This window comes from Ammospiza caudacuta, chromosome 4 (assembly GCF_027887145.1).
Source record: "Ammospiza caudacuta isolate bAmmCau1 chromosome 4, bAmmCau1.pri, whole genome shotgun sequence".
NCBI lineage: Eukaryota > Metazoa > Chordata > Aves > Passeriformes > Passerellidae > Ammospiza > Ammospiza caudacuta.
The window spans coordinates 67,260,279-67,272,507 of record NC_080596.1 but is presented as its reverse complement, the minus strand read 5'-3'; the positions used below and the strand labels follow the sequence as shown (position 1 = coordinate 67,272,507).

The 12,229-nt window shown below is 37.9% G+C and overlaps 1 protein-coding gene across 3 annotated transcripts in view; it reads right to left on the bottom strand.

The window, feature by feature from the left end:
- Positions 1–6,719: 6,719 nt before the first annotated feature.
- Positions 6,720–12,229, bottom strand: part of RBPJ (recombination signal binding protein for immunoglobulin kappa J region) — a 59,214-nt gene continuing 53,704 nt past the window's right edge. For all 3 annotated transcript variants that reach the window (XM_058803338.1, XM_058803337.1, XM_058803339.1), the window contains one exon: positions 6,720–11,572. In XM_058803338.1, the coding sequence (XP_058659321.1) occupies positions 11,257–11,572 (316 nt within the window). In that variant the 3' untranslated portion in view covers positions 6,720–11,256. The remainder of the gene's footprint in view (positions 11,573–12,229) is intronic.

Here is a 12,229-nt window from a genome sequence, read left to right as displayed (position 1 = left end):
CACTTTTTTTAAATTTCCATTTTTAATACTGCAAATTTTCACATCTGGCTTGACGTCCTTCTACTTTGTTTCACAGCTTTAAATGAATCTTCCTCTTTCACCTTCTACAACTGAGCTCTAATTCCAGCAATTCCCCTTTTCCTTGGGGAGTATCTCACACACAGGTCACCAACAAAACTACTGTTTATCGTATCCAGGAAATGAAAGCAATTTTTGATTGCTACTCCTGATGCATTGTGTTCAGCTTCATCAAATTTAAAAGGTTAATTTTATTAATATTTCAGGACTTCCATGTCTGCCCTGACAAATTACCATTCACAATTGTTGGACCATCTTGCACTTTTTGGTTTCTTGCATTTGGACCCTTCAGCTCTTTCTGTGGGTGAAGTGAGATGTGATGACCAATAACCTGGTAGGAGCAGTCCACGGGAGACACTGAGAATAAGGGGAGACAGATACATTTTCCAGATTTCACTCTCTGCAATAAATTGCAAGGAAGGAGTGACAGCACATACTTACGCATCATTAAGGAGGGTGAAGGTTTGGGCAGCAAGACAAGAGGACATTAAAATTTTTAGCACATGATGAAGCAGGAGGCCACTGAGTACATAGATTGCATCTGTGTCGGAGAGGAAATTAGCCTAAAATGCTGACATTTGAAGTCTTTGGTGTGGGTGAGGGGATGAGGTAGTTTATACCTGCAGCAGAAATGTTCAGAAAGGAACAGCTCTATCTTGCAAGAAATGGTGTAAATAAAGGTGCACATTACCTGAGGTGCCGATGATGATCTAGAAACCTTTTACACATTTATTAGCTACTTCTACTTCAAACTCAGACTAGGTCAGTGCCATGTAACCCTGCTTGTTCCCAAACAGCAGCTCTGCAAACAACCTTGGGCTTACATTTGCAGATTCTATTGCAAGTGTAAACTACTACATCCATAAAGCACAACTCCCGTTCCTCTGGGTGTCCAAGACATTGTGTATTTGTTTGCAAGTGTTTGTCCACACTAGTCACAATACATCTGCCCAGAATCCTACTCTGGCTGTGTCCATCAGGATTTAATTCTGACCCCAAACACCCATCTGTGGTGAGGGTGGGGCTGGAAGGCCACAGAGGCAGAGAGTCCATTGGATCAGTCAAAGTTTAGGCTTTTTCATTATTATTTTTCACATCATTTTGAGGAGGCAGAATAGGTTTAGTGCTGTAGCAAGGCAGTGGAGCATTTATATCATTTACAAGGAAAAAATTCTTTCACTTTTCTAATGAACTTTTAGCTCTGCCTCCAAGCTGAGATTCCTGCATGTCTCCATCCAAAAGCTCAGCTGATGACCAGACCTGATCTAGGTGCCTCACCACGCAGAAGCCCAGCACAGCACTGGCATATTCCTCATCCAACAGTTCCCAGAGCAGGGCTTTTCCAGGCAGCAGCTACAGCTTGAAGCTCATCAGTCCCCATTTCCCCTTTCACACAAATACACTCTCGCATTTTTGCTTAAGGTCTGCCACGTCCAGATCCTTATTGAGGACTTGCAAGTGCTAAAGGTAATGGTTCTTCAGCATCCTCAGTCAACATGACTTTTCATTTGTGCACACTAAATAATTCCTATTTCTCCATCTCAGGAATGTAATTCATTCCTTGAATAACTTCACAATTCAACTCCAGCTGGGAAATTGGGTGAAGTGAGAGTTCTTCAGGAGCTTTCCTATTAAACTACCCAATTGAAAGTTTTTTTATAGAGGTAAGCCAGTCAGAGTTAATTTTTTTTTTTTTTTGGCAGGAAGAAAGCTCTTATTGTCCAAGACAGAAATTCTGCTTTAAGGTGAGAGAGAATCAGATTTTAACCTCAGTGCACCCACCATGGTTCATCATGATTTTAGTCCTTTCTGCCTCAGAAAATGGATTTAAACCTCAGTTGGCTCCATTCCAGGCAAGTTGGACTCACTAAATGGTTAAGATGGAAGACAGACTTTACAGCCTCTCTGGTCTGATGCTTTATCAACATCTATGAACTATTCTTTATTGAAAAAACAAGAGAAACATAAATCTCTAGAGAAATTATTTCAGTAAGGTGCATCCCAGCTTTGCATCTGAAATAACTATCTTGACCAGACTTTTTTTTTTTTTACCATTTCCCCCCTTTTTAAAAATTTTATTTTTAGACTTGTTCTCTCTGACCCTGGCAAAACACACCAAATTAGTTAAGATTAGGTAAATTCAAGATGATTTCAACTTGGATGGGGTACATGCCTGAGTTTTTTTAGTAGCTATCCTGAATATGATTTGATATTTTATATCTGAGCCCTTGACAGTTTACCATGGACAATGAATTGCTAGAGAATAATAATTTTGAACTTGGTTCTGGTACAGTCTAGCAGTACATTGAATTGTAATTTAATTTTTCCTATTTTACATCATCAGGTTTTAGAACAAACTGATTCCTAAGTTCTGGTCATCAAGGCTACATCTGGTACTCAACAGAGGGATTTCATGTGTGTTTTTGTAACAGCCCATCCTCTTGACCTTATGACTCACTCTCTCCCTATACATGTCTATACAATTGGAAAGTTTTCAGTCACATATACAGAATAAATTAAAAAACAAGGTAAACATTTTTTAGTGTCCACTCTAATATGACCAGCTGCAAAGAATTTGTTTAAACAAGTAAATGCAAGTACAGGTGAGAGAAAGAAGTTAGATTGCAATATTTGGTAGATTGTAATGTGTATAATGTGCAACTAACTAATAAAGATTTTTCAGATGCCAGCAGATGAATGGTAAAGTTCTATCATATTTCATAGCTGTATCCCTCAAGGTGGCTGAAAAAACATGCTGCAGAGATCTTTGTATCATTTTAAAAAGCTACGGCTGCATGACATATTTCAATTTTCCCCTTGACTTGAAGACAACCCCATGCAGGTAATAAGCCTAGTTTATTGTTTCACCAACCTAAAATCCAGTGAGAGGAGATGAAATGCTTTGTTTTCTAATTTAACACATTTATCTTGGTAGCCAGTATCTATTTTCTACAAGTTTACCTGTAAGCTGACAGTAAAAAGTTGTGCAAAAATAGAATTGTATAAAAATTTATTATTTCAAGCTCTAGATCTGGAAGACATCCAGGGGATAAAGACACCCAGATCATAAGTTTAGGATGAAACTCACTTGGTTCATGACAGCCCAGGTATCTGAAGGCAGAAATATAGAACAACAATAAAAATCAGATTAGGCTTTTTTTTCTTTGAATAAATAGCACAAAATTATTATTAACCTGAAAAATGAACCACTTGGTCAAAAGTGGAGCTGTATTTGAAAGTCTAAACACTCACCAATTGCATTTATTCTCCCAAAGTAAAGAATTTTTCTTATCAACATTATTTCTAAATTAAATGAAGACTAAACGACTTTTTCAGACCTCAGTTTGAATTCCATATCTATTAAATCTCCAAGGTAAAGCTGTTAAACAAAAAATTGATTTAGAAGTCCAAAGCTTTCTGAATGTGTGAAACTGGGAAGATGACACAACATCAGTCTCATGCCTGAGGTTACCACATCAAGCACAGTCCAAAAGGCAGATGGATTCCTTAAGCCCAGGAATGCTATAAAAGGCAGCATGGAGCAGCAGCAGGACTCAAAAGGAAGATACAAAAGCCCAAAAATAGATTAATACATGTCAGGTCCTTCAAGAAGTTTAATTTTCTCTGATCTCTCTTCTGAAATTTGTAGTAACTGGTGAGGAATCTCCACAGCAGAGCCACAAGACATTTTCACGTGGAACAAAATTAAACCGAACCCCTCCTTTGCTGAGAATGTTGTGCTGTCTATTTGGTCAATACAAGATTTAACACCTTTTCTGTTGATGGTTTCATAAGGGATCCTGCTGTGCATTCCTGCAGACTGCCAGCCTGTGCCACCTCAGCAACCACAGCTCACCACAATGCTGGAAATGACCAGGCTGCAGCTCCTATGGAAGCAGGGTAAAGGAACAACAGGACCAACCCTCCCTCTCCTAAAAGCAGCAGGTGCTGTTAGAAACTGCACTGACACCAAGATGCAGCTCTGCAGTTGCTCTGTCTGTACACTGAAGTGCTTGTTTTCTCATTCTGGCAAACAAGGAATTGCCCAGAACTACGCTAAATAATGCAAGAAATTTAAAATTCTTTCTTTCAAAGGCAAAGCATAGAAACACTGCCTTAGGACTAAGATGAGGACACTAAAAATCAGACATGCTACTTCCCAACCTAATGATTTCTTTTGTGTTAAAATCTAAGTTGCTCACCTTTTTGGAAAAGTTCCAATTACATTTTTTAAGGCAGTAAATTCAATTACTATGAATCCTCCACTGCCCTTCCCAATTTCCACAATGAAAAACTTTGAAAGAACTAAAATGGAATTTGAAGCTCACCTAAGAGAGAACAAACAGCAACAAATAGGGCTAACAAGATACAAACCAACTATTTGTGTCTGGTTTTTTTTGTATGTGTGTGTATCTACATGGTGTTGCACAAGGCATGCTTATGCAGATAAAGAAATATTTATAATTACCCCTGAACTAAACTCTGCAATTACACTGCACATACAGAAGTATCACACAGATACTTGGACAGAGACCAATGAAGTTGGAAGGCACTGCGGTCACATTTTATAGGCATGACACCACCAACATGGATCTCAGGATGACATCCCATTTCACAGCAGATACCTTGGCTGGATTTTAACAGATCATGTACAATTCTATTAGAATTATCAAAATCAAGAAGAAACGCTAGAACAAACTGTCTCATTTAAAAAAAGTCTCCTAAACTCACTTGGAGATTTTAAGAACTAAGCTTTTGTTTGTCACTAGCTAGCTATTAAAACAGGTAATTTCATGACAGAAAACAGTATGTATAAATCTGTGCTTCTATTTTTTATCTAAGTGGTGAGATTATTCTCCAAACAGAACTATGAAGCTCTTGGAAGGATTCTGTTCATATGGTCTGCAGCTTCTGTATCAAAATCCTTATTTTGATCGCCAACAGATGGCAATTTACTAAATGCCAAAGGCTTCCAGGTCAAGTCACTCAGGAGAAGCTAAAGCAGAAAGATGAGATGGAGGTTGGGCACAGAAGTAGCTGCCATAGCACAGGGCCCCAGCTTGCCTGTGAATACACCCACTGGGATTCACAGGAGTGGAAATAAACTTTTACCAGTGAACAGATCTGCAAATAGAACAACAGAGAAGATTGAAGGTTTAAATGAACATAGCTGAGGGGGCAACATGACAGAAAATACAATTAAAAGATAAATAAAAAGTAAAGGGTTTCTAAATTAAAAGAATTTACAACTTTATATGGTTCTAAACTGTGCCCCCCTCAACTAAAAACCTGTAGATCTTTAGGGCCAGGTCTGTAGATCCTTCCTCTCCATCTACAAGCAGCTTAAAAAACAAACACTTCTTTCTCCCCACCCCACAGTCCAGCAGTAGAAACAGCACCAAGAGATGGCAGCATGCAGTCTCAAAAGTTGGGAGTTCATCTTACTTAAAACCAACTCCTCTCCTAAATTATGCAGCAAAATTTACACATTCTGAGAAAAATTGAAACATAATTAAGAACATGGAAAAGTACACATGAAAAATAAGGGAGCTGAGGCTAGTATACATAGGCACTAGCACACAGAACAGACAATATCCAACTTTTAACCATCCCTCTCCAATACAGGAAATGCAGAACCTGAAAGATGTCAAATTCAAAAGATTTAATCAGATCTTTGTCAATTTCCCTCACTTTAGCATAGCCATTAAAGTCTATATTCAAAACAGAAGTATTTTTAAGTAATATGGGCTATAACTCCTCATGCTTCTATCTAACACTGAGCTTGTACTACTGGATATCAGAAATAAATATCCTTTACAGAGACACTCAGTTTTTTCCACCCTGCTCAGGAGCATGCAACTCCAATCTTAACTGTGCACCATGAAAAGCCAACTACTCGACCAAGGTCAGTAGTTCTGAATGTTCTGAAATATTACATGCAAACACTAAATGAATCATTTCCTCTAGCCCTCACACCACTCTCCTTTTAATCTTCTCTGAATCCTACTACAATCTATTACTAATTGCCAAGGCTTGGCTGAAAAGGTTTTTTTTCTATCCATAGCTGTTCATCTAAGACCAGCACCATCCCATGCAGTTTCTCCCAATGACACCAACATTAAAGTCTAGCAAGTGACCATTGTCTTTGCAAAAACCTCAGATCTAATTTCTACTCTGTTCCAGAAGAATCAATTTACCATTTCAAAAAAAGACTGAACGGTCTTGGAAATAATTTTGAGACCATAATTTTGAGAATAATGTCCATTATGTCTCTGTTTCAAAAAACAGAAGTTCTGCAACTGTTGAGTCTCTGACTATTTTATGCATCTTAATGGCAAACACGTTGCAGGTGTCTCAATAAAAGTATCTGTAATCCTTCTTTAAAGCCAGTGATATTTTCTTTGTTGTTTTTGTTGTTGTTCTTGGCTCTCCTATTTAAGAACCACTTTTAACCCCTTCTCACTCTTACAGGTAAACTTGTAGTTCTTCAATCAGTTTAATACAACACTAGTTAGTACTGGCAGGCTGCTCCTATTCTATATTCTCTCTCTGCCATGTCCACTTCCCATCTAAAAAACTTTCTTGAAGTGACTGTGTCACTTGTGCTTGCAAACTGAGTGCATCATTTCTAGCTGTGCCTGACAGCCCTACTATTCTGTCAAAACAAGAAATAAGTTAATTTGCTGAATTTTTGGCTCTAGCTATCAACCAGCTGAATGAAATGTCACACATTCTGCAACTAAGAATAAGATCAAAAGGAGTCAAGTGCACTAGTTGCAAAAATGAAGTTGCTAAAGTTAAACAATTAAACACAGTTCATTTTTTCTTATTTAATAAATTATATAAAAAAGTGAAACTTTTTTTTACACATTATTAAAAAACAGTTTCTTATCTAACTTCAGCAATAATACAAGCAAAAATGAAACCGATTTAGATTTTTGGGTGGACATTCCATATCCCATTTAAGTGGAGTCCAGTGCGCACAGCCTCACAAGTACTGATGACTTCTCACTCCCAGGGTTGGTCTTCTTTTGTGATGTTCTGGTTCCACAGATGGCCTCACTGTTCATTTGGGGGGAAAAAAAAACCCAAAACAAACAAAAAACAAACCCATATTGCTTGGTCAACATAGAAAAAAACCCAACAAAATGTGGCAAGTTTCAACACCTGTTCAAACCATAAGTACTTTTGTATCATCATACAGATGTTCAGTTATGTTTGTCACAGCAACAGTAACATGGCATTTTACCATTAGCCTTGTAGAAAAAATGAAACCCGACAGTTTATGCACATACACACACAGAGTACACTTGACAAGAACACTTTTATGTGGTTTACATTTCACTTTTATTTAATCCTCAAAACTGCCCATATTGCAGGGATTTTCTTGATGAAATATGGAACTGAGCAATTAATTCTACAAAATTATGGTAAAAACTTGCTCGTTTTTCTACCTTTATTGCTAAGAAACTTTACAGGTGCACAGTTTGTAAAAATAACCCTTTTAAGACTGAATGCATACACATGCTACAGGATTCTAAAAAATGACATTAGCATAGCACCTCCAGATGGGGCAAATGCAGTGCTGAACACAGACAGAATGTTTACAAAGTTAGAACTGCTCATTTATTTTACAGCTTCTAAAGGGAAGAAATTGTTCAGTCCTAAAAGGGTTAAGTAGAAACCCTAATATACTTCTTTTTCTAACAAAGCTGCCACTCAATCCCACAGTACAGTGCTTGAAAACAAAGTCAAAAGTCTGGCACAGGAAAGTATACACATTTGTTCAGTACTCATAAACACAGCTGCTTTTGAAAGAAAGTAAATAATATGGTTAATAATTGAAGAGCATCTTAGTTTCAAGATGGACATCTCTATGGAGTCATTTAATCCACAAGTGGGTAGCTTACTTCCAATAGATAATTTAACTCACTAGGCATTAATATTTTCTATATGGGGAATTCATCAATTTATGTCTTAACGTCTTTTCAGGTAACCATTCTGATTTTTTAAGTCTGTGCAATGAAAACAAGTACAGAATACCATTATTAACATAGTTGTGGGATACCCTTGGGGCAAATAATTAGGGAAAACATCAGCAGCAGATTATTAAGGACTACGCTAGTGTTGAATTCTGAAACGCAGTTCCAAGCAACAGAAAACAAGAAAAGGCATAGCTAAATTAGAGCACTCACTTTGCTTCTTCTTCCTATAGTTGGAACTATAACAACATTCTGAACACAGACTCAATTTCTATGTATACAGAATTAACAGCAGACTTAACAGCTAGACTTGAACAGTTATAAGAGTTTCATAGTGAAACATTTTATAAGTAGTTTTATCAAAATCTTGAGATATTGTTAATATCATGAAAATTGTTAACAGCTCACAAGGCCAATATATGTAACAATATCACCCCACAGAAAAAAAGTTCAAGAAGATAATATATCTGAACAACTGGATGTATTAACAACAGTAAGGACCTGGAAGACCATTTCTGTACTACAGAATAACTACTGGCAACGAGAGAGCCACAAGCCAAATGAAAAAATGTGGTTTAAAATGGTATTGTAAGCAGAATAGGCTCTTTTTTCACCCACTTGGCTGTAGTGTGTAGAACAGCAGATATTAGGATAAATCTTTACAAGTCAAGGGATATTATACCTATTGGGCAAAATCACCGCATGTAAAGAAACGGAATATAAAAAGTATTGCATTTATATGTAAAAAAATTTAAAATAATGAGTATAAAAGCACGTGTCAAGTTCTGAAAAGCTATTTTAAATAGTCTTTGAAGGTTAAAAGGCTTGTTATGGTTTGCCTGCTGTGTGTCTATCATGGTTTCTTGAATACCCTCTAAATCTGATATATGTGTCTTGCTTATTTTAATTCTCAGTCTAATTAGTGATGAAATTCTGTGGCTCTTGAACTAAGCTGTACTGTAAGATATTTATGTGCTTCTAACAAAAACACTGTGAAACGATTCCCGCCACAACACAATAACCCAAAATTTTGCACACACAAAGGTAAACAGATTTGCAAGTAAATGCCAGTAAACAGTTTAAAACAGAGATAAGGCCACAATGAATCCTGCCCTTGGTCACTGAAATGGAGATGAGGTGAGGCAGCATTCACTAGTGCTAGGAACCAGCACTGCGACTACGTCACGGGAACACGTTCTGCAATACAGAGTCACGAGTATGAAGGCCTGTGTTAGAATACAAGCACATTTCAGGAGGACAGTGGCACTGATTTTACTAGTTGCTAAATATGCTTTATAACCAATTTCTTCCTTTAAACACATTGTTTTCACACACACAACAGAGCACTAAAGCAAACAGGTAGAATGGAGCGTCAGAGTACACAAACATGGTGCAGAGACAATGCCTTAAAATGGTGGTGGGTGTTGAAACTGGAATCAGTGGTCAGAAATAAAAACCCTATGAAAATGGTCAACAGGTAAGATTGTAAGCAATGCACTGTAGGAAACCACAGGTTCACATTTACACAGCAGTTGTGACTTTTGCTTCAGGGTACAGAAAAGGCTGAACACATAATGAAATTTTGGCTTTTAAAGAGGAAGATCACACTGTCAGAACTTGTCCTACAAGTCTATGCCTAGCTCTGTGACTACAAATGAACTACTGGGGTACGTTCAAATACAAATGAAGCAAGCAGGTCTACGAGGAGGGACAAAACATGGTGAAGTCAAAATGAAAAACAAATGCAATAACCAACAAAGTCAAAGTGCAAATGAGCCTTGAATTTATGTTGGAGAGAAGACTTGAATGTTGCACAAGCTGTTGGCAGGGAAAGGGAAACCCACAGGAAACACAGATGGGAGGAGTTGACATCTTCATAGTGCTTTTATGATTTTCTATTTGCCCATTTCTAAGTAATAAAATTTACTTCTAGTTATTACTGTATGATCACTTCACAATGAAAGCACGTTCTCTATACAAGTGTTACACAAAAGTCTGGCCTAATTTACTGAAGAGTATGAAGAAAAACATGCTTGTTGTGATTCTCAAGTGATGAAGGGCATCACCTACCAATCCCATTTGTAGCACATACTTCTCATGGTACTTTAGTTTCATGCCAACAAGACAGAAGACATGCTGCCAAATGAAGTTATTGGGAACATTCCACTTTTGAAATAAAACATTTAACTTACACTTAATACAAATTATGTACAAGATTAGAAAAACCTGAACAGATCCTGAAACATTTTCAGATGTAATATGACTGAGCAAGGAAGAGGAGGAGTAACCCAGTAACAACCCTTCAAAAACACCAACATTTGCCTGTGACAAGAACAATCATTAATATGACTGCTTGAGATGCCACTTTTAGGAAAAAAAACTCATGTAATGTTAGAACCTCATGAATTATCACTATAAATACATATTTAAAAAAGAAAAACAGAAATAACTATTAACAATGACTGAAAACAGAGCACTAAAGTTAACATACATTGCATGTATTGCAGGCAAGGCAGAGGCATTTTTTAAAGCTTTTGCACAGACTTCATATAATCTTAAAAAAAATATGCTGGCCTTTACAAGGTTCTACTTGCTGAAATAAAAACAATTTCAGTTCATAAAAAGTCACAAGACTTCAGTTTAAAAAAAGGAACAGTTCCAGCCACAGACCAAAAATATATATTTTTTTTTTTAAAACTGGAAGAGTATGGTAATTAGATTATACAAGTATGGTCAGGCTTGGAACCTGAATATACTTCAGAGCAAAAGCTCAGAGGAAAAAAAAATATAAACTATTTGGTAACAAAAGTGTACTATATGTTGTGATACAAAAAAGGTATGGTGAAAATGTACCTTTTATACTAAAGCTTATACAAGTTCCTTGGTCCATAAAAACTACGTTGTGTTCATGTTTTCTAGTTTGCTCAACATGTATCCCAGCCACATTTTTGTTTCTTGCCCACTAAAAAAAAACCACAGCTGAAAAATAGATTTTCAATAAAGTTCTTATGTTTCGGATGTTGGTTTTTTCTTTTTTTATTGTGGCTTCTGTTTTTAAGATCAGCACTTGCAGGTAACAAGGTTGAAATCATATCACCTAAAATGGAAAAGTGTTTTCCCATGAAACCACAAAAATTGTTCAGTTCTCTTGAATGTAGCACGAAAAGTCAATGAAAGTCCAGACAAACAACAGTAGTTAGGAAACTACGGTTGCCGTAGATGACGTGACATTGGTGGGGTTTGTGCTGACGCTTGTGTAACTTCCCTCACTGTTTGTGTTTGTTTCACTGGAGGCCATGAGGCTTGAGTTGGCTCTGAGGATTGCTCCAGCAGCACTGCAGTGTGGCCGTGGCCCTGGCTCCGGTGTGTATGTGAAGGTAAGGCTGGTGGAGTAAATGATGCCATCGTTACGGACCAAAGTTACTGGAACCTGCACTGGCTGTCGGACCCACCTCCAGCCCTCTCGAAACGCAGAAATGTCTGGAACAACACAAAGCATGCTCTCTGCACATCTGAAAAACAGGAGAGTCAACTGAGTACAAGGTCCTTAACTTGAAAGCATTCAATAGAACAGCTCTGTTGGAAGGGGACCTACAATATTCAACTAGTGCACACACCGACCACTTCAGGGCTGACAAAAAGTTACAAAAATCATATTATTAAAGCCCAATTTCCTTTATTTGGTTAAACACAGAGAGGCTTGGGGCATCAACTGTCTTTCTAGGAAGCCTATTCTAGTGTCTGACTACCTTCTCAGTAAAGAAATGCTGCCCAATGTCCAGTCTAAATCTTCCCTGGGGCAGCTTTAAACCGTTCCTAGGCATCCTGGCACATGACAGCAGGAAGCAGAGCTCAGCAGCTCCCTACTTCCCCTCCTCAGGGAGCTGCAGAAAGCAATGAGGTCACCTCTCAGCCTCTTTTCTCTAAACCAGACGAGCCCAAAGTCCTCAGCTGCAACTCCTTGGGCTTTCCAGCCCTTCACCATCTTTGCCACCCTTCTCTGGACATGTTCTGGTACCTGAACATCCTTCTTATTGGGGAGCCCTGAACTGCAGGCAGTGCTGGTGGTGAGGCTGCACCAGTGCTGACTGCAGTGGCACAGACACATCTTCTGACCAGCTGGATGCAGTTTGGTCTCCATGCTGCCAGGGCACATTGCTAACTCATGC